The sequence below is a fragment of the Perognathus longimembris genome, chromosome 4 (assembly GCF_023159225.1).
Source record: "Perognathus longimembris pacificus isolate PPM17 chromosome 4, ASM2315922v1, whole genome shotgun sequence".
In the NCBI taxonomy this organism is placed as follows: domain Eukaryota; kingdom Metazoa; phylum Chordata; class Mammalia; order Rodentia; family Heteromyidae; genus Perognathus; species Perognathus longimembris.
Window position 1 is genome coordinate 2062119 of NC_063164.1, and position 21788 is coordinate 2083906.

General features: G+C 60.9%; 1 protein-coding gene across 4 annotated transcripts in view; it reads left to right on the forward strand.

Annotated features, from left to right (window-relative positions):
- Per2 (period circadian regulator 2) overlaps nt 1–21788 on the forward strand; it is a 38180-nt gene that overhangs the window by 13279 nt on the left and 3113 nt on the right. For all 4 annotated transcript variants that reach the window (XM_048344432.1, XM_048344430.1, XM_048344431.1 and 1 more), the window contains 18 exons: nt 153–274; nt 962–1163; nt 5826–5877; nt 6600–6742; nt 8492–8570; nt 10330–10436; nt 10878–11031; nt 11364–11472; nt 12090–12215; nt 12393–12477; nt 13287–13452; nt 13537–13643; nt 14303–14467; nt 15582–15821; nt 17000–17766; nt 18244–18430; nt 19302–19494; nt 20734–20884. In XM_048344432.1, the coding sequence (XP_048200389.1) occupies nt 153–274; nt 962–1163; nt 5826–5877; nt 6600–6742; nt 8492–8570; nt 10330–10436; nt 10878–11031; nt 11364–11472; nt 12090–12215; nt 12393–12477; nt 13287–13452; nt 13537–13643; nt 14303–14467; nt 15582–15821; nt 17000–17766; nt 18244–18430; nt 19302–19494; nt 20734–20884 (3155 nt within the window). The remainder of the gene's footprint in view (nt 1–152; nt 275–961; nt 1164–5825; nt 5878–6599; nt 6743–8491; nt 8571–10329; nt 10437–10877; nt 11032–11363; nt 11473–12089; nt 12216–12392; nt 12478–13286; nt 13453–13536; nt 13644–14302; nt 14468–15581; nt 15822–16999; nt 17767–18243; nt 18431–19301; nt 19495–20733; nt 20885–21788) is intronic.

A 21788-nucleotide genomic window follows, 5' to 3' on the forward strand; every position in this document is an offset into this window, starting at 1 on the left:
CACTCTGTCACCAAGAGCCGGTGTTCTGCCCTTTCTGTGCCTTCTTGTGTTCTGTGTGCCTCCCACTTGCCCGTTGAGGAGGGCAGGTCCTGTGGCAGCGCACGCTGCTGCTGGCTTTCCCTGGCTCAGCCCAAACGCTGTTCCTCCCCCAGCTAACGAGGAGTACTACCAGCTGCTGATGTCCAGCGAGAGCCAGCCCTTCAGCGTGGACGTGCCCTCCTACACTGCCGAGCAGGTGGAGGGCACCACCTCCGAGTACATCATGCAGAACGCGGTGAGCCTCTCGGGGACGCAGGCTGGCCTTGGGCCACCTAGCTGGATCCCTAGCTGGATCCCGTGGCTACTGGCTGCCCTCCGAAAACCAGAGCGGGAGCTGGTGATTGCAGAGCACAAACCCCACCTCCTTCCTGGACACTGCCCTCTTCCCTGGTCCACACAAACCCCACCTCCTTCCTGGACACTGCCCTCCTCCCTGGTCCACGCCGTCCTTAGCTCCTGCTGCAGTCTGTCTGGGCCGCAGGGCGAGACAGTCAGTCACCCTAGGGCTGGGACCAGGGACTCTTGGGAAGGAGCACCCCACCCTGAGTTCTCCGTCAGTGAGACCACCTGGCCCGTGGGGCCCAGGGTGGCAGCAGCCACGGGGAGGCTGGCTCAGCGCAGGCTCGCTGGCCCTTCCCTAATCCGTCCTCCAGCCTAATCCCCGGCAGCTCAGATGACCAGACAGCCCCCTCCCCGCAGTCCCCAGAGCCCTGGGAGAGAAGGGGCTGGCAGAGGGCCCTGTGACGGATGAGGTGAGCGGGAAGGTGGGCTGTTAGAACGGGTGAGTGGAGAGGCGCTGCTCAGGACTGAGGCCAGGGCCCAGAGACCCCGCCTGACCCTGCCAGCAGCCCACACCCTGCCCCAGGTCCACCCTGCCGTCCGGTCCTACGTGTAACCACCTGGTCCCGCTCTGCCTCCCCAGGACATGTTTGCTGTGGCGGTGTCCCTGGCCACCGGGAAAATCCTGTACATCTCCAGCCAAGTGGCCTCCCTGTTTCACTGCAAGAGAGAGGCCTTCCGCGACACCAAGTTCGTGGAGTTCCTGGCTCCGCACGACGTCAGCGTGTTCCACAGCTCCACCAGCCCTTCCAGGCTCCCGTCGTGGAGCGTGCGTGGGGCCGGAGGTGAGGCCCGGGGTCCTTGTGCAGAGGGGAGGGGACGCCGGTGGGGGCCGGAGCCCGCCTGGAGGGCTGCCAGACCCCTGCCGCCCCGCTCGCCGCCAAAGCTAAACAGACATGGATCTGTGATTACAGTTAGGAAAAAAGAGCCTTTTTGTACATTTCAGAGATTATTTTTTGTAAGATACTAGGTATTTTCGAAGTAAAGTTGGGAAGAATAAGCATTGTTCCTGACTTGACTGCTCTGTGGGACACCGGGCGGTACCCCAGGAAGTGGCTGAGGCTGAACGAGGTGCTGCCCCCCCCCCCCCGCAGCTCCAAAAGGGCTCCTCCAGGCCCTTCACGGGGGCTCCTCCAGGCCCTTCACGGGGGCTCCTCCAGGCCCTTCACGAGGGCTCCTCCAGGCCCTTCACGGGGGCTCCCCCAGGCCCTTCACGGGGGCTCCCCCAGGCCCTTCACGGGGGCTCCTCCAGGCCCTTCACGGGGGCTCCCCCAGGCCCTTCACGGGGGCTCCTCCAGGCCCTTCACGGGGGCTCCTCCAGGCCCTTCACGGGGGCTCCTCCAGGCCCTTCACGGGGGCTCCTCCAGGCCCTTCACGGGGGCTCCCCCAGGCCCTTCACGAGGGCTCCTCCAGGCCCTTCACGGGGGCTCCTCCAGGCCCTTCACGGGGGCTCCTCCAGGCCCTTCACGGCGGCAGAGGCCGCTCCTGCACACGGCTGGGAAGCACGCAGCTCAGCTCGTCCCGTCCCGCTGGCCAGCGCTGCACGGTTGCCAGCGGCGGCCTCAGCCGCGCAGCCTGCACGCGGGTCCACCGTGCTGTCTGCCTCATGCCCGGGCTTCCCAGCAGGGCTGCCACCCAGGACAGTGTGTTCCTGTGTCTGCAAGCTGCTTTGGGTGTGAGGTCTGAGCCCGCCCGCTGTCCCGAGCCCTCCCCGTCCCTCTCCTTCCTGCCCCACCCGCTGTGCTCTGCTTGACTTGCCTCTCTAAACCCCATCTTGAAAGGTTGTGCCTTCCCTGGGAAGCAAGGGCTCCCTTCTCAGGGGGACTGCGACTGCAGGAGAGGCTTAGTGATCAAGCAGGCTGTCTCCAGGGCTCCCTCTCTTCCACGTGTCCCCTCTCCTCCTTCACTTCCCGCCATGGGGTGACACCGCAGGTGGCCTCACCAGCCCCAGAGCAGATGCTAGCCCCGTGCTGCCGGATGTCCTGGGCTTCAGAACCATGCGCTGAACGACCCTCTCTGCTCCGTATGAGCCACCTACTCTCCCGCAGCTTGTCATAGCAGCAGAAAACACATGAAGGCCATGTGTGGTGACTCAGCCCCATAGTCCCAGCACCAAGAAGTCTAAAGCACGAAGACCAAGAGCTCGAGACCAGTGTGAGCTACCTGGCAAGACTGCCTCAGAAAAACAGAAACAAAAGACTAAGACAGAAGATTGGTGCCATGAAGTGGGTGTTAGTGTAATGTGGAGGCAGCGTTAGAGCTGGGCGGTGGGGGGGGGGGGGGTGAGGGGGGCTGGGCAGCTGGAGGGCAGGGAGCTGAGCACTCGGGTGCTGTGCTGTAGGCTCAGAAGAAGACAGGACGACAGAGAGAGCTTGGGGCTTCTCAGCAGTGGCCTGCACCGCCCTGTGCTGATGGAAACGTGCATGACAAGGTCTGTCCTGTGGCCTCATGGAACGAGGTCTTCGTGTCTTATTGGGAGATAGAATAAAGGCCACTGCTGCTATAAAAATGGCGGGGAACTTGTTACGCTTCTGGTCACACCTAGGAGCTGGAAGGCAGAGCTTCACAGTACTGAGCCCTATCTGGTGGACGAACTGTCTAAGCAGCAAGGCACTCGGGGAGCGTCATGGCCACCTGAGGCTTTAACTGCCTGCAGTAGGGCAAGAGAGTGGAATCACTGCAGTGTGGAAGGTGCAAGTAAACAGGAAGCAGAACGGGAAGCTTTCACCTGCCACATAAACAGTGAAAAGCTAGCTGTTCATGGAGACTGCAACCAGACACTGCCAAGATTCGGCGGCTAGGGGGCGGTGGGTACCGTTCATTAGGACAAGGGAGCAAGGTCCTAGAGGCCCCCAGAGACCTGAGAGCCCGGCCCTCAGCACAGGCTCTGAATGTCAGCATGAGGGCCGTCTTGGGCAGGTGCTGTCTGCCTCCCTCTGAGCTCTTTGCAACTCTAAGCGTGACTCTGAAGGGTGCATTACAGCCCCTGTGCCCGAGCGTAGAAGCCATATACTTCGGCAGTGTCTGCAGGCTACTAATCCTGCAGGTGTGCAAAGTGTAAGAGCAATTGGGCATGGCTTCCTTTGCCTGGATTTCAAAGGGAATCACAGAAAGCCCTCAGCCCAGGCAGACATCCGCTATACTGGCAGAGCTGCTACCGGCTCCAGACTGCCTTGTGGAGCCTCCAGAGGGGCTCAGGCTACGCGCCGCATGCCACCTGAGGAAGACTGCAGCTAGCAGCATGCCACTCCACCCCTGGGAGCCAGTGCTGGGTGGACAGAGCCCGGCACAGCCAGCGGGGCACGGCCAGCGGAGCCCAGCCTGCCCGGACTTCTGGTGTGTGGCGTAAGAGAGGATCCTGCCTTTGCACTTTAGAACTCGGTGCTTGTTTTCACCTCACAAGTCTCAGCTGGATTTTGGACTTTTGAGTTCGTTCTGGAGCAAGTGGAAACTTTGGGGATGGGGGATGGGGTGGCCGTGTTTTGCACTGTGGTGACATGAGTTTCGGCAGACTAGGAATGCAATAGTTTGAATCTGGTTAGTCCCTTCAGATCTCATGCTGAAATTTGCCACAGAGGCAGGGCTGGGCCATGGGGACCAACTTGTAAGAGCAGTCAGGTGGTGTGAGGTACGAGGAAGAGAGGGAGAGCTTGCCCTCTTGGGACTGAATCAGGTATTGAGAGCCGATGGTTGTAGTGGGCTACTGGTGTTCTGTGTCTTTGCCTCCCTCTTCACACACACACACACACACACACACACACACACACACGCGCGCGCGCGCGCATACACGCTTGCCCTTTCCCTTTTCTACCATGAGATAACAGCACAGAAGCCCTCCCCACCACTGGCCTGGTGCCCTTGGACTTCCCAGCCTCTAGAACTGTGATCAAGTATGTAAATGGTATTTTTTTAAATAAGACCTCCAGTCTCAGGCCATTTATTAAGGAACAGAAAAGGCACTGAGGCAATCTAAGTCTGGTATGGTGGTACTTCCGAGCTGGACTGGTTAGGACTGGTCTTACCTCCATCCTGTCGCTGACTACTGCGTGGATAGCTCCCCTCTCCTGCCTCCTGGCCTCAGGGCAGTTGCCACTGAACTCCATGTCTTTGTCCTGCCTCTCCGACTTGGTTGGCAAGCCTGAGTCTGGAAGAGCTGCACGGCTTTGGTGGCAACAGCACGGCCTTTGGACGTGGGTGCTGAGAACAGGCTGGCAGAGCAGCAGGGGCCTGGCGGAATCCCGAGACAGGCGAGGCTCAGCAGCTACTTCCACCTTTCCTGACGCCTCCACACACGCACCGGCCAGGGCAGCCCAGCCCAGCCCCCCGTGAAGTGCGCATCCGACAGCATCTGGTCCCCTGCACCCCTCGGCCCCTCGTGGGCTCTTCCTGCGCAGGGCTGAACACCCTGGACTAAAATGCAGGAGCCTCTGAGGACCCAGAGAGACGAAAAGGAAGTGGACAGGGCCAGAGTTGGCCCAGTCAATCTTGACCCAGCTCCCGCCCTCACCTGCTCACCAAGCGCCACCTGCAGTGTCATCTCCGCAGCCCTCCCCGACCCTGCTCGGGGGTGGCCACAGGCCCGAGGACCTCCCGCTGGGCTGGCATGGAGGGTGAACACTGCTTCACCTCCCTGCCTCCTCACCCTGCTCCGGGCAGCGGGCCGCCTGGGCACGCGCTCACCTGGGGGCTGCTTCCTCCCCAAATCCAGCCCCACGACTGTCAGGCCAGACCCCCAGAGTGGGCAGCATGCATTATGAGGACCCATTGGGGCTGGCCCGGCCCGGCCCGGCCGGGAAACAAGCACCCTGGGGCCTGGCTGCCTCCCCAAGACAGTGGCTGCCGAGTAATGGTCTGAATAAAAAGGAAACACGGTGACTCCTCACAGGCTTCCCAGGCTAGTAACGCTTTGTCTTTTTCCATGGCTAGTAACCGTCCAGTTGTCATTGCTTTTGAATGGAGGAAACGTTCAGGTGAAAGATTACATCTGAGTTCTCTTTCTTTAATTTTAATTCCCCAAAACCACTCTAGAAACAACCTCTCATTTCTAATGAGCTGTCCCAGTTGATCTCATGTTTCCACTGGACATTTTAACTTTTAAAGTAAGTCAGTATTGTACAGAATATTGACGGAAGCTAACGGATGTTGTTCTAGTAGAAATGCAGGTGCTGGGGCGAGTGTGTGTTTGAAACATTGAGGACTTGTATTCTGCACATAGTAGGTCTCCCAGCATACTTGTTAATTGGTGTCGTCATAGCAGCATTGCGTACCATCCCAAAATCACTTTGGAGATCTATCTGTATTAGAAATGCTTAAGAGAAAGGACACAGTAAAGCTTCAGTGTCCACTGTGAGTCTCCTTGTAGCTTCTCATCAGTCTATGAAAAATGACACGTGTTGTCTGTGTTCAGTTGTTTGAGTGGATGAATGACTCTGGGCTTTTTCTTGCAGATTCCTTCTCTCGGGAGTGCATGGAGGAGAAATCCTTCTTTTGCCGTGTCAGGTGAGCCCGGTTCTCAGTGTTCCTAGCTTATACAACTTCAGCGGTCCCTGCCCCCCTGGGTGCCTGGGGGTGCGTTGGATGGAGCTCAGCCCTGCAGCTCTGCCTGTATGACAACATCCAGTAAGTCCATTGTACACCGAGGCTAGCAGGGCACGGCCAGCCGCGGGGTGAGTTGACTATGCCCAAAGCAACTTGGCCATCGGTGGCACAGGAAGGTCATCCCTAGGACCCACAGAGACCCCGGAAGCTCTTAGACTGTGGGCACATCGGGGGTCAGAGCCACAGTTTTCTCAGCATGCTCTTGATCCAAACTAGAGTGTTGGCGGGGAGCTGGGCCCGGGACCCGCCGAGGACGCAGTCGCCTTGCTCCGCATGCCCTGAGCGAAGCACAAATTGTCCCCGAGCAGGAAGAGCTGCCACTGCCTGGGGTGCAGGCTCTGCCCACCGCCTCCTCCGTGCTGCCTGACAGCAGGGGCACAGGCAGGTGTGGGCGAGGGTGCCTGCTGCCCTCAGGAGGAGTCGGTGTGGCAGCGGGCTCTCCTCCTGGACCTCTGCCAGGACACACAAAAGGGCTGCCGAGGCCCTCGGGCAGCTGGCGAGGGGCTGGCGAGTGGGGGGTGGGGGGCGGCGGGTGTGTGCGTGCGCGTGCGTGTGCGTGCGTGTGTGTGTGAAGGCCGCCTCCGGGTCAGGAATCCAGGCCCTGACATCGCTCTCCTCCCCAGTGTCGGGAAGCGCCACGAGCATGGCATCCACTACCAGCCCTTCCGCATGACGCCCTACCTGGCCAAGGTGCAGGAGCAGCGGGCACCCGAGAGCCAGCTCTGCTGTCTGCTGCTGGCAGAGAGGGTGCACTCAGGCTATGAAGGTACGGCGGGCCCACCCCGGAGCACTCGGGTTGCGCTGTGGTCCAGACAGCACGTCTGTATGAGGGGCTCCCTGCCGGTTTTCTGCCTTCGCCCCTCCCCCAACTCTGGACAGTCTCCATCTTCCCCAGGATTCAGCTCAAACCGGTGTGTCATCTGGCCCTCCCCATGGCAGCCGAAGGCACCTGGACACTGGCATCTCTCACCCATGTCTAGTCCATTGCCACGCCTCCCCCCATCCTCTAGCCTCCCTGCCTTTCATCCACAGAGAAACGGGCACTGCAAGTCTAGGATCCTGCCTTCCTTCTCATCCTTGTCCCTTGCCCTGCCTTGGCCTCATGCCATGTCTGTCCAGAAGACCAAATCGTCCCTCAGCCAGCAAGAAGTGCTGGGCGTCCGTCCCTCCTGCCTCTCCATCCTGACTGCCACTTCGGCTTGCCTTCCCCCCAGGCCACTCTGCCTCGTGCAGAGGAGTCCCGTTCTCTGACAGGCTCCTGGACCCCATGCGTCCTCTCTGCCCGGCCCTCCCCTCAGCTCGGCCTGTGGCCTTCCAGCAGCCCTGCTGCTGCCCTGCCCCAGACAATCGAGGTTCTGCCTCGGAAGACCCAAGGAACTCGGGCATTGCCACACTGCTCGTGTCTTTGTGACGCCTCTGAAGTGACACTGCCGTCCTACCCACTGCAGTGCCTGATTAGGAGCGGTCTTTGTGGCAATTCCCAAGCCCTGCGTTCCAGATTTCCTAAGAACCGGGCTGCTGTAAGGACTGGGCCCCGACAGCCCAATGTAGCCTGGTTGCTCGGGACTCTAGTTTGCTCTCATTGATGAATGATGGCTTTTTTAACAAGGCACTTCTCAAAGAGATCAAAACGTGCTCTCATGTGTGACTTGAACATGTTTTTCAACAGTCTCTGCGTCCCTGCAGAGAACGTTCTCAGTATTCATCTAGGATTTAGGTGGGTACTTAGACTTCAAGACGCTGTTTCCCCAAAGTATCAGTCTTCTTGAAGAACAAAAGCTTTTATAATTTGAGAGTTGAAGAAAACGTTAGTTATGTAACTCCATTATGGAAATTACTCTAATATTTAGACTCACCTTTAGAAACTATAAACTTTTCCAATACAATATGCTGAGAATTTTAAGTCCAAGTATATATAAGTTTCCTAAAGAAAATCAGTTCAGTTTTATCTTAAAAAAAAACAAAGATAGCTGGGCACTCATGGCTCAGACCTGTGATCTAGCTACTCAGGAGGCTGAGATCTGAGCATCACAGTTCCAAGCTAACTGGGCAGAAAACTCTGTGAGACTCTCATCTTCAGTTACCCACCAGAAAACCAGCATTGGAGCAGTGGCTCAAAGTGGTAGAGTGCTAACCTTGAGAAAAAAAAGCTCAGGGGCAGTGCCCAGGCCCTGAGTTCAAGCCCCATGAGTCACAACAACAGCAACAAAACCCAGACACCAAAGATGGCCTCCCACGCGGTTGTGAGAAGCCTGCCCGGGCTCCCTGTGGCTCGGGTAGCGGGGCAGCTCCTGCTTCAGGCAGAGACGTCGGGGAGGCTGGCGGCCGTACACCGGCCCAGGTCCTGCCGCCTCTCTGAGCGGTGGGCTCTGTGGCTCAGACCCCGTGTTTTGATTTTCATTAGCTCTTCCCCTTACTCTGAACAGACATGCTATCTTATAGTAGTTGTGTTACAGCTACACGAAACAGATATTTCTTATCATTGGGGAAATTGTGCAAAATCCTGTTCTTTCAGCCCCCCGGATTCCTCCCGAGAAGAGAATCTTCACGACGACCCATACACCCAACTGCCTGTTCCAGGATGTGGACGAAAGGTGAGTGGCGTCCCGCGGTGTCTGTGCGCAGCCCGCCGCGGTGGCCTGCCGCGGATCCGTCCTGCAGTCCTCCTCCCTCGCGTTCCTGAAAGGTGCTTCCTGTTGGGTCACCTGGGCGGCTAGTGGGGACAGCCCAAGGGGACGGGGAGCGAATCTGCCCTCACCGTGGCCTCGGAGCCACGCGGCTGGCGCCGGGGCTGCATGTTCCGCCCACCAACGCGACCATCAGCTCACGCTCAGATCCGCGTGGCCCCTGGGGCCCGGTGACGGGGCCCGGGCGGGCTCCAGAGGTGCAGTGACCCGCCAGCCCCTTGTGCTGGAGCTGTCGTGACGCCGTAGCATCGCGACGTCACGGGGGCGGTGGTGACGGGGCCGTGCCGCTCTGCATAGTCCTACCACTCCTCTGTTTCTTACTCCAGTCTGCTGTTACTCGCAGCAGTCTTGATCCCTCCGCCTCGGTGCGCGGCTTGACCGCACCAAGCAGCCCTGTCTAGCGGATGACCTATGCCCTCTAGGGTGGTGTACTTTGCCTAATGCTGTCTGCTCAATGGGGTTGCCTAATGGTTCACTTCCTAGCCCAGTCCCCATGGTTAAGCAACACATGACAGGTAAAATAACGGCAATTATTTCGCAAGTATACAAAAAAATGTCTTCAGAGCCAGGTGGGGGGGTCCACGCCTCTAATCCCAGCACTCGGGAGGTTGGGGAGGGGGGTCAAGAGCTCAAGGCAACCTGGACTACTTAGTGAGACACTGCCTCAAAGGAAAATGAAGACAAAACCACAAAACCAAACCTGGACACAGAGGGACTGTAGGCAGGACCTCAGCAGAAGCCGTCTTCCGGGCTGCATGCACAGGCTTCCCCCGGCGGGGGGGCGGGGGGGAGGGCTAGCTGGGGACCCCCGCCCTCCGCCACCGGCCCCTGTGACAGAATCATCCCAGGACACTTTCTAGATGCGAGTTCCTGGGTCACAGCCTGTCCGGCTGCCTGGGGTCCTGGACTTGGGGCCTCGGAGCTGCGAGTGGAACCAGCCCAGGGGCTTCACCGCCTCCGAGGGAGCACCAGGCTCGCAGCCTCCCCTTCCCGGCACAGAGCAGGGAGCAGGCAGGCGGGGTGGGGTGTGGAGAGCAGGTCTGCGCAGCCTGCAGGCCGCCAGTCCGCCCAGGCGGTCCAGGCCGGAGGCAGGGCTCTCTCCTCTTCCTCCTGCTCTCGCTCCTCCAGCCAGGCCTGCCTCTGGCAGGGCTCCAGGGACATTCTGTCCCGGGGAAGCAGGAGAGCGCCTTAGAGGAGGACAAAGTCAGAGGTGACTCCAGGCCCAGGAGAGGGGACACATCCATTGAGAGACAGAGGCAGGATGTCCTCAGGAAAATAGCTTGAGACGACATCATCCTCGGGTGGGAGGGGACGCTGGTGGCCTCCAGTCCTGCAGCAAACAGCCGAGCACTGAAGAAGCTCTGTTCCTCCAGCCACCGTGAGAGCGGACGCCGAAAGGAGCATTGCCTTTGTGTGGAGAGAGGACAGTGCTCGGGCGAGGCGAGGCCCAAGCCGATAGTCTTGTTACTCACGGTGGCCGGGACCCTCTCCGGCTGAACGCCAGCAGGCCGTGAGCCCAGCTCCCCAGGGCAGCCCCTGCGGATTGGCTGCCTGCCGCCTCTCCCCGGGAGCGACGCGGTTCCCATCCCGCCTGACCCGCCCTCGCCAGCCGCCTCTGCTCCAGACCGCGCCCTGCGCTGAGGCTCTGTGTCCTTCTGCCTTGCAGGGCAGTCCCCCTCCTGGGCTATCTACCTCAGGACCTGATCGAGACGCCCCTGCTCGTGCAGATCCACCCCAGCGACCGGCCCCTGATGCTCGCCATCCACAAAAAGAGTAGGTGCTCTGTCACCCGACCCCCAGGGGGTGGGGCCGAGGCCAAGGAAGGGTGGCCACCTTGCTCCTCCGTCCTGGGCTGCCAGCCTGGGAGGGGGAGGATGGAAGCCCACGTGGGGTCCTGTACGAGCTGCGGCCTGCGTCTGCACCTCATTTGTACCATGGGCTTCCATTGCAGACAGGACGGGGACACACACACACACACACACCCCAGCCAGGACGGTTCTGTGTAGCCGAGTAACGCACCGGCAGAGACGCAGGTCCTGATGGGCGATAAAGCCACCCCTTGGGGCAACTTGAAGCAAACATGGGGTTGAAAGCAGGTGTTGAAGGTGTCTGTGTCCCCCGAGAGTGCCAGTGACCCGGGCAGGCACACGCCATGTGTCCGTGCTCTGCACCCACACGGTCCCCCCACCCTGAAGGCTGCTTCTCTCCGCCTAGTCCTACAGTCCGGAGGGCAGCCTTTCGACTATTCTCCCATTCGGTTCCGCGCCCAGAATGGCGAGTACATCACGCTAGACACCAGCTGGTCCAGCTTCATCAACCCGTGGAGCAGGAAAATCTCCTTCATCATCGGGCGGCACAAAGTCAGGGTGTGAGTGCAACCAGGGCTCCCGCCCCAGGGCTCTCGGGGATCCTGGCCTGTCCTCTCTTCCCACCAGCAGGTGGCGTAGACGGGGCCCAGAGACCGGGACCAGAGTCACCTCCTGCCACCTACCTGTGGGGGAGCCCCAGCCAGGTGGGCGGGTGAGGGGTGGCCTGGCCAGGTGGGGGGACCTCACTCAGGTCGAGTGGGGAGCGGGCAGGGGTGTCCGGGATCACAGGGAGAAGGCCGGGGGCCCCGCCTGCCATGCGGCCTGGGTGCCGTACGCGTAGGCCAGAAGCCCTCGAGCGGCCCTCCTAACGGGGTCCGTGAAAACTACACAGGGGCCCCTTGAATGAGGATGTGTTCGCAGCCCCCCCGGGAGCGGAGGAGAAGGCCCCGCACCCCAGCATTCAGGAGCTCACGGAGCAGATCCACCGGCTGCTGCTGCAGGTGGGTGCTGTGCCTGCGCCCTCAGCCCTCCTGGTGCACCCCCGCCCTGGGCCGGGCCGGGCCCCAAGGGGCCGATCTGAGGTGCTCCCACGTACCCTGGAAGTGCTCGTTTAGGGTCACAGCTTGGGCACCGAGGAGTCTAAGCTGTGACCTTGAACAAGCGGTTGAAGGATACCCAGACCCTGTGGCCTGGCACCTAGCCCCCACGTGACCTCCGCGGCCCAGCGCTCGCACCCGCCTGGGCGTCAGCACCCCTGGAAAGCTGGGGCAGCCGCAGCCGTTCCCACGCCAGGGCAGGCCTCTGCTTCTCAGTTCCAGGCCATGGTGTCCCGAGCGCACCCGCAGGGATTCTGCCCTCAGCTCTCTTGAGAAGTCCCGCGGCGGCGGCGGCTGTGTGGTCACGATGAGGCTGGGCCAGTCCCCGTCAGTGGGCTCCCTCTCAGCCACAGCATGCCTGGTCTGGGGGCGCCTGACCCTGGGGTTCAAACCCCACCCCTCCCCTTGTCCTCTCCCATGACCTGGGGCGGGCTCCCGCCCCCGCCGTGAGCATCGCCAATGCCACCCTCCACCGCACCCCTCCGCCGCGTCCCCAAGGCTCTCTCCGTTGTCCCCCACAGCCCATCCCCCACAGCGGCTCCAGTGGCTACGGCAGCCTGGGCAGCAATGGGTCCCACGAACACCTCATGAGCCAGACCTCATCCAGTGACAGCAACGGCCACGAGGAGTCTCTCCGGAGGAGACCCGTACGTGCTCCCCTGGGCTTCCGAGGAGAATGCGCGTGCCCGCGTCTGGAAAGCTGGGGGGCAGGGCGGAGAAGAGCTCCCGACAGCGACAGAAGCCAGTGTGGCCCGTTCTCACCGGGCGGGCGGAATTCCGGGCCTCCTAGAGTGAATCATGTGTTCCTCTTGTTTTTCTTCAAGGAAATTTCTAAAAATGGTAGCAAGAGCAAAACCAAAAGCCATTTTTCTCAGGAATCCGGAGCACAAAGGAAAACATCCATTCCAGGTGAAAAGAAATCCTCCATCCTGTTAATATCATGTGGGCCCGGCAGAGTGGCGGGCGCCCGGGTTCAGGGCTCACCCGGGATGGGCCGAGAGCTTGCGTCTGTGCGCCCCACGCGCAGGACACTGACACCTGAGCCGGCACCTGTGGCCTTGCTGGCCTGGCACGGCGGGGGGGGGGGGGGCAAGGCGGGGGTATACCTGTTTCCAGCGCCCTGCCCTCTGGGCATGCTGGGAGACATGGCGGCTTGCTCATGTTACTCTGCCGACTGGCTGTGCAGCCATGTGCTCACGTGTGACACGGCATACACACTAGCCTGCACGTGCGCGCACACACACACACTCATGCACACGGACACGGCTTCCTTGGAATCTGCACCTCTCAAAAGCAGACCTGTGTACAGTGCGACGTGCAGGGCTGGGTCTGGGGACACGGGTGGGCCCGGAGGGGGTGGGCACGGGCCGCTGGGGCGAGTGCCGCAGGGGCCCCGGCTCGTTGCCCAGGCAGCCCTCCCTGTGGGCTCTTCCTGCCGCGCGCAGCCCTGCGCAGGAGCAGAGAGCAGGGACGCCCTCGACCTCTGGAGCACTGGCGCGCAGCCCTGAGCGAAGCCCCGGGCAGGGCGGGCTCAGTGCCCCCCGGGTCTCACCGGGGCGGCCCTGGGGTATCGCGCGCTCTCGCTCCGTCTCCTTGCCTGTGAAACATAGTCTGAGCCCCCCATGCTGACTTTGGGTAGAACCAGATGCTTCCTACATCTAGTGCGTCCTTTAGGGGGAAAGTACTCAGCGAAAAACACAAGGTTGTCCTCTTTGCAGAAATGCAGAGCAGCCCCGCGGCTGCTCAGGTGAAAGCTGCTCCGGCCACCGAGAAGGAGAGCTCCAGGGTGAGCTCCCCCAAGGCCTGCTTCCCCGAGGAGCTGGCCTGCAAGAACCAGCCCCCCTGCTCCTACCAGCAGATCAGCTGCCTGGACGGCGTCATCAGGTACGCGGGGCCCCGGGGCCCTCCCTGCTCCCCTGGTGCCGGGCCCTCCCTCCCCCCACCCACAGTCCTCCGCCCCCCGTGCAGGTACCTGGAGAGCTGCGGCGAGGCCTCCACCCTGAAGAGGAAATGCGAGTTCCCGGCGCACATCGCGTCGCGGAAGGCCACGGTCAGCCCCGGGCTGCATTCCGGAGGTACCCCGTCCCTGGGAGTGCTTGCAGTGCCCTCGGAAGTCATCCTGGCCCGTGGCGCCCCTCTTCGCTCCCGGACCCGCCGAGTCCCCTCAGGGGTCCCCTGTGAGGAAGGTAGCTCGGGCCCTCCGCCTTCTTACACACCACTAGATGGTGACTCCGGGCTTGGAACCCCGGTCTTTGAGAACAGGACCCTGTGAGGACTGCTGGGAGCATGGGAACGCCCCCGGTTCCTGCTCCCGCTTCGTGCTGGTCTCCTCATTCTAGGGGCTCCTTCCCACTAGGTCTCGGGGGGCCCCTGGCCCTTGCAGTGACCCCAGCGTCACGAGAAGCTCAGGCTGCTTAAGCGCTTGTGTTGCTGGTGGTCGTGGGCAGGATGAGAAGCAGGACGGCCCCGTGAAGAGGGGGCCCTCACTCACACGGGGGTGAACTGTCTGCTTTACCAAGGCTATTGCTGCCTCCTGCATACCGGAGACGCCCCTCCCCGCAGGCCCCCAGAAAGCCCATTCCTCTCCACCTTGCTCCTGCCTGAGGACAGGCCGCCAGTGTCTGTGAGGTCGTGTGCGTGTGCGCGTGTGCCCGTGCGTGCAGCTGGCCTGGGGCCTGCCGTTCATTTTGATCATGCGTGTGTGTTTGCTTCTGTTTTCTCTCACAAATGGCAGAGGCAGCTCCGCCCTGCAAGGTGAACAGCCACGCAGACGTGAGCGCGCGCCTGACCTCACTGGCCCTGCCTGGCAAGGCCGAGAGCGTGGTCTCCCTCACCAGCCAGTGCAGCTACAGCAGCACCATCGTCCACGTGGGGGACAAAAAGCCGCAGCCCGAATCAGGTACGCGGACGGGCTCTCTTACTGACCTTCGAAACGAGCCCGACTGCCGGGCTAAAATGATCTGCAGAGCTGGGTGCCGCTGGCTCATGCCTACAGTCTGAGGATGGAAGGTGGGAGCCATCCTAGGCAGGAAAGTCCATGAGACGCTTATCTCCAAATAATCATACACATAGAAAAAGCTAGAAGTGGAGCAAAAAGGCTCAGGGTCCCAGCCCAGGCCCCGAGTTCAAGCCTCAGTAGCAGTGCATGCACACGTGCACACAGACACACACACACACACACACCTATATTGCTCATTGAGGGGCATTCCAGTTGCACACCATGCAAGCGTGGGTTGTCCGCCTTTGCCCAAGCCCTATACCTGCCCTGTTGCTCTTTGGCACCACCTTGTGGTGACTCTGTGCTCGGTTGTAAACAAGGAAGATGCAGGTATGTCCCTTATCAGGTGGCAGGATGCCCCTGGGAATGAGGCTTTACCCCCTTGCTTTCCTACAGAGCTTGAGGGCCTTTTCTCCATCTTACTTTGCTCACAGCCAAAGGCCCGTAGCACTTGCTGTGTACGGACAAGAACCTGTATAGGTCGTGACAAGACTTAGAGCCATGGCCCTGTTTACTAGGAAGCGCAGTTCCTGCTCGGAATGGGTCCCCGAGTGCCCAGCCTGCCTGCCCCATGCTGTCTGCCCCCGTGGGCCACACGGTCACAGGTGCCTCGGTGCCTGGCTTGAGCCTAGAGAAATGGGGCACTCAGCCTTGATGGTTATGTTCTACCACCTGTGATCACCTCGGTGCCTGGCTTGAGCCTAGAGAAATGGGGCACTCAGCCTTGATGGTTATGTTCTACCACCTGTGATCACCCTCACAACGTCAACAGCAGGGTCAATGCCCAAGTCCCCGCTTCGTTTGCTTCGAAGCCTGACTTCTGAGCCCCCTCCACCCATGTCCGGCTGGTTACTACTTTTGGCCTTTGGCTTGCGCCGTCTCTAAAGCTGAGGATGGACTGTGGGGACCCTCACTCTCGAGCCATCTGCGTGACAAGGCCCGCACGTGAGCAGTCTGCGCCGTCCACGCGTACAAGCGTGGGCCGAGGCGGACCAAAACCTGCTTCTGGTTACAGAGATGGTAGAAGATGCTGCCAGCGGGGCCGAGTCCTTGGACAGCCTGCCCGGAGTCCTGACCCAGGAAAAAGGGCCGCTGCCGACGCTGGGCCTCACCAAGGAGGTGCTGGCGGCCCACACGCAGAGGGAGGAGCAGGGCTTCCTGCAGAGGTTCAGGGAGGCGAGGCGGCTGGGAGCGCTCCAGGCCCACTGCCAGTACTACCTGCAGGAGAGGGCCCGGGCCCAGTCCGGTGAGCGAGGTAAGTGTGAGGCCTGAGTCCACACGCGTTTTAAAGAGTGTGTGATGGGCACTGAATGTCTCGTTGATATCGAACCCAGTGCTGATTTCCACCCAGTGCCACGTTTCAGGTGAGAGGGCGCAGTTGAAGGTAAACACCAAGACTGACGTCTTCCTGGTCTAGCTTCATCTTCTGTGGCTTCAGTCATCCTTGCTCACCATGGTCTGAAAAGATCCCATGGAAAATTCCAGAAATAAGTAGTTCAGAAGTTTTGTTAAGAATGTGGGATAGGGGCTGGGGATATAGCCTAGTGGCAAGAGTGCCTGCCTCGGTATACCCGAGGCCCTAGGTTCGATTCCCCAGTACCACATATACAGAAAACGGCCAGAAGCGGCGCTGTGGCTCAAGTGGCAGAGTGCTAGCCTTGAGCGGGAAGAAGCCAGGGACAGTGCTTAGGCCCTGAGTCCAAGGCCCAGGACTGGCCAAAAAAAAAAAAAAAAAAAAAGAATGTGGGATAGGTCCCCTCCAGAAGCGTGCACACGTAAGACAGGCATGGAGCGCTCCTGGTGACGGGGCCCGTGTCTGCCGAATTTGGCAGCCGGGGGTCTTTTCCAGGAAGTAACCTGTGTTGCCAAGGGAAGAGCATGATAAGTAGCCGTACGGTCCTAGGCTAGACCATTTGAACGTGGAGTTAGGGTTCTAGCCCTGCTGCTTGCCGGGTAACTGTGTGGCCGAGGACCCCGCCATCCCCTCCCCATCAGATGGAACCCTGAAACAAGTGACTTTACTGCCTGTGCTGGCTTTGAACCATGATCCTCAGATCTCAGCCTCCTGAGCAGCTAGGATGGCAGGCGTGAAGCCACCGGAGCCCAGCTTCCAATGCACCTTTTAATGCCAGTTACTGTAAGAGCGAAGATGTAGAAATATGAGAAGGAAGGACTGTGATCTTGTAATTAGAGGGCGTCCTTTGACCTGGTGGAATTTGGCTTTCTGGAAAACCTAAGGTGTCACCTTGGTTTCTCTCTCTTTGCCAGGGATGAGGGAAACGCGGTTGTGGAGCCAGAAGGCTGGCACTGCCGAGACTGTTGCATGGGGAGGAGCTCTCTGGTCTCTGAGATTCGGCACGTCTGTGGGAGCTAACCTAACGGGAGTCATACGCATGTCAAAATTCCAACCCTGGTTACTTTTCTATATTTTAGCTGCTCCTGGACCAAGAAATAGTTCTGGAGTTGAGTCATCTTGGAAAAAAGCTGGGAAGAACAGAAAGCTAAAGTCCAAGCGGGCCAAGCCTCAGGACTCCTCTGATAGCACGGGTTCTGGGGGACCCTTGCCCCACCGGCCCCCCCTTGTGGGCCTGAACGCCACGGCCTGGTCCCCTTCGGACACCTCCCAGTCCAGCTGCTCCGCGGTGCCGTTCCCCGCCCCCGTGCCGGCGTACCCCCTGCCCGTGTTCCCGGTGCCCGGGACGGTGGCGGCGCCGCCTTCGGCTCCCCCGGCCGGCTTCGTGGTGCCCGTGGACGCCCAGCACGAGTTTGCGGGCCAGCCGCTGCCGTTCACGGCGCCCTTGGCGCCCGTCGTGGCCTTGATGCTACCCAGCTATCCTTTCCCACCCGTGACCCCAAGTCTACCCCAGGCCTTCTTTCCCAACCAGCCCCACTTTCCAGGCCACCCCATGCTCACCCCCGACATGACCCCCGCCTCGCAGCCGGGGTTCCCCCTGCAGACCTCACTGCTCAGACAGCCCTGCACCTGCCCGGCCACCCCGGCCACCCCTCCGCCGGCGGCCACGGCCGCCACGGGCAGGGCCTCCCCGCCGCTCTTCCAGTCCCGAGGGAGCTCGCCCCTGCAGCTCAACCTGCTGCAGCTGGAGGAGGCGCCCGAGGGCAGCGCCGGGGCCGCGGGGGCCGCGGGACCGGACGGCACGCCCGGCACGTCTCAGGACCGGCAGCCAAAGGCACCTCCAGCGGTAAGCAGCCCCTGATGCCCTTCCCAGAGCGGGCCGCGGGCCAGGCCACCGGGGCCCTGCCTCGGCGCAAGCCGGGCTGCCTGGTCCCAACCCTCCCATCAGAGAGCTTCCCTGGCGGCCCTTCCCCGTCCCGACTCCGAGGGAAGGATGACAGGTGGCAGCACACGCAGGTCCTCGGCGCAGCGTGCGGCTCGTGGGAGAATGAGTAGTCACGGGCCTGGGGCGTCTTAAACGGCACTAAAGGATAACCAGGCGGGTGAAACACGAGGCCCCGGGCTCGGGAGGGCGGAGAGCCTGGCCAGTGGGCACGGGACCCTTGGCAGAGGAGGGTGGGGTGGGCGCGGGGTGCCTGCCTTCTCCCCAGGAAGCGGGTGCGGCCTGGCGTCCGTCCTCAGAAGCCTTGAGATGCCGGCGACGCCAGGCGCCGGCGTCCGTGTCTTCGCGCGTGTGAGCCGTGGTGTCTCCTCTCGTCCCCAGCACAAGGAGCCCTCCGACCCCCTGAACAGCGACGCCCTCTCCACGTCCAGCGACCTGCTCAACCTCCTCCTGAGCGAGGACCTCTGCTCGGCCACAGGCTCCGCGCCGTCCGGGAGCGGGGCCTCGGCCACCTCCGAGTCTCTGGGTTCCAGCTCACTGGGCGGCGGCGTATCCCGAAGCGGGGCAGGTAGGCCGCTCCCGGGCCGTGGGCACGCGTTCAGCATGTGGGTGTGGCGTGATGCCTCTGGAAGGTTCTCACAGGATGGTCCGTCCCAGAATGGGAGACCAGCACTTGCGCTCGGGGTTGGCGTTCCCCGGTCGTGCTCCCTACAGCCCTCAGCGCCACGCAGTCTGCATACAGATGGTGCTCCTCCTGCCCTCCGTCCTGGTGATCAAAGTTCTCTGTGTTGGCTTCCGAGTTTAGAGTCCCTGCAGGCCTCATGCCCCGTCCGTGCCTTCTTGGGCCATTCCCCAGACTCCCTAGGCCAGCGGTTTACTCTCTGGGTTGCTGCGCAGGGGGATAGAGGTTTGCCTCCTGAGCTGGTTGTACTGAGGGGTGGCGGTGTTGGTTGCACTCTGCGCAGAAGTGCACCAGCTCCGAGCCTGTTCTGACCAGGACCATTCACTACCTTCAAGGTCCAATCCCCTCCGGCCCCGGTGAGCTTTAGCCCCCTCAGCTGGACTCTAGGCCTCTGTGCCCAGTGGTGCTAGCTAAGGGGGCCACAGTCCAGCTCCTCCGCTCTTAGGATGCTTCTCTGCCAGTTTTCAGTCAGCAGTGAATCGGAACCTGGGCCAAGGTCAAGATTCTACTTGGGTCTGCCTAAGTGAAAGACTCTCCAAGCCAGAACCACCTCCGTGGGGCTAGCAGACAGACATTCCATGTTCTGACCACGCAGATTATTTGACCACTGGGAAGTCCACCAGCACCGCCAGTTGTCTTGCCTAACATAACTCCGGCACTCCAGAACGGATACGACTTTCCATAAGCACGTTACGGAAAGGTATAGCGTTTGCATTTCAGGATGTTGACGTGTCCTGTTTCTTTCATGTTCCTAAAGGCAGTAGTGACACAAGTCATACCAGCAAATACTTTGGAAGCATTGACTCTTCAGAGAATAACCACAAGGCTAAGCTGACTGCAGACATGGAAGAAAGTGAGCATTTCATTAAGTACGTTCTGCAGGACCCCATCTGGCTACTGATGGCAGACACCGACGACAGTGTCATGATGACCTACCAGCTGCCCTCCCGGTAACCACAGGGACCTTTCCCTGGGCCCCCGGGAAGGGGGGGGGTTGAGGCGTGCCCAGACAGGGTGAGACACCCATCCAGAGGCCTGCCCCCGATGAGCCGGTGTGGCAGAGAGCGCAGCGCCCGTCTGCGTGGCCCTGCCGAGTGACCGGAGGAGCCCTGCAGAACGGCCGAGGCGGCTGGGGCTCGGGAGCCGCCTCCCGCAGGGTGCCAGGCTGGGCTTTGACCACACCCGTGTGCTGTCAGCTGCCGGGGGAGAGGGGGTGTCTGTCTGGCAGTTGAAGAAGATAGGGTCAAGGTGGATGAACACCCCAAAAGCTGTGGCGACCCTGGGTCTATGTCTAGCCTTCCAGTCTGGGTTTGGGCTGCCCTGTGGAGCTGACGTGGTTCCTGCCTGGGGAGGGGAAGCTGGGGGCGAGGGAGGCAGGCAGGGACTCCAACCCTGAGCAGACAGCTCAGCCTCTGAATGGGGAGTGGGAGACGGGGGAGGGGTTCCAGAGCCCTTGTGGTCCAGGCCAGTGCTGGCCAGGATCAGTGGGGAGGGGGGTGGGGGCCGTGCTCCTCGTCATCCAGTGGGTAAGAGCAGGGGAGGCGGTGGGGACCCACAGACCACAGGCGGCTGGCTCCCATGCCCAGCTCAAAGTAAAACCGGAACCTTCACCCAGGTGGCCGGCTCGCGCCTGTCATCCTAGCTACTCGGGAGGCTGAGATCTGAGAACTGCAGTTCAAAGCCGGCCCAGGCAGGAAAGTCCATGACACCCTTATCTCCAGTGAACCACCGAAAAGGTGGGAGAGTGAGGGCGTGGCTCATGTGTAGGGTGCTAGCCCCGAGCATTAAAACTAGGGACCGCACCCAAGCCCTGCGTTCAAAGCCTTAGAACCAGCACAAAAGAGAGAGGAGAGAGAGAGAGGGAGGGTGAGAGAGAGAATGAGAGACAAGGTAATTTATCTTAAATAAAAGCAAATTTGCACTAAGCAAAACCAGTTAGCCATTTAAAAGTACGTTATGAGTATTGAAAGAGTTCATAGGATATGAGTGTTTTCTTTTTTTTAATTTAAGGGTTTTTTTTGTTTATGTGGTACCAGGGAACGGAACTTAGTAGGGCTTCACGCATGCTAGGCAAGCACTCCAGCACCAAGCCACATTCCCGACCCTGTGAGTGTTTTCTTTTAAGAAACAACAAAGAAAGCTAAGCCGTCAGCCACGTGACGCTGGCCTGTGTCTGCCTCCCTGCGCAGGGACCTGGAAGCGGTGCTGAAGGAGGACCGAGAGCGGCTGAAGGCGCTGCAGAGGTCCCAGCCCCGGTTCACAGCCAGCCAGAGGCGGGAGCTGCTGGAGGTCCACCCGTGGGTCCAGATGGGCAGCCTGCCCTCCGCCATCAACGTGACGGTAAGCTGGCACCCGCCCTCTGCCGTGAAACCCCAGGGTCGCGGCGGGGAGCTCCCGCGCCGCCATCACAGCCTCCCCAGCAGCCCGCACACCTAGGCCTCAGGGCCGCTCATGGCAGGGCCTAGAATCCCAGCACACTAAGGGGGGAGAGACGGGAGGGTCACGAGCTCAGGGCCACCCTGGCCTACCTAGAGACACCCTCTTCTGAAGAGAAAGGAAAAGAAGAAGAGAGACCGGCCGAGATTCTGACATGGTGCCGAGACTTTGAGGAAGTCCCTTCTAGTGGCTACCTCGTCTTAATGGTCTGCTGAAGCAGGACTTTCCCCCCTTTCTTCACTCGTGTTTTCTGTTTAGCAAAACAAGATACTTCTGGCGCTGTGAGCGGAATCCTCCCTCTAAGGGTCCCTGGCTCTGAGCATTTCAAGGCCGTGCGAGCACGGGCACGTGTGGACGCGGGGCCCATCGGCTGCCCCGCCCCGCCCCGCCCCGCCCCGCACGCTGCCCCTCTGGGTACCAGGCCCTGGAGCAGCAGTGCTGTCATTGGCACGTGCTCTGCCCGCCGCCACGTCCCTGGTGCTTGGCTTCTCCTCTGGCGTCCCACCTCAGCCGGTGCCAGCCCTCTCTCCAGACCCACCTCCTCGCCCTCGAATAGAACAAGCATGTGTGTGCGCGTGGGGGGGGGGCGGGGTTCTGTGGTATCCATCTCAGTCCAGCCTTGTGTGCGCGTGCGTGGGGGGGGGGCGGGGTTCTGTGGTATCCATCTCAGTCCAGCCTTGTGTGCGCGTGCGTGTGGGGGGGGGTTCTGTGGTATCCATCTCAGTCCAGCCTTGTGTGCGCGTGCGTGTGGGGGGGGGTTCTGTGGTATCCATCTCAGTCCAGCCTTCTCTGGCAGTTGTGGGGCTTG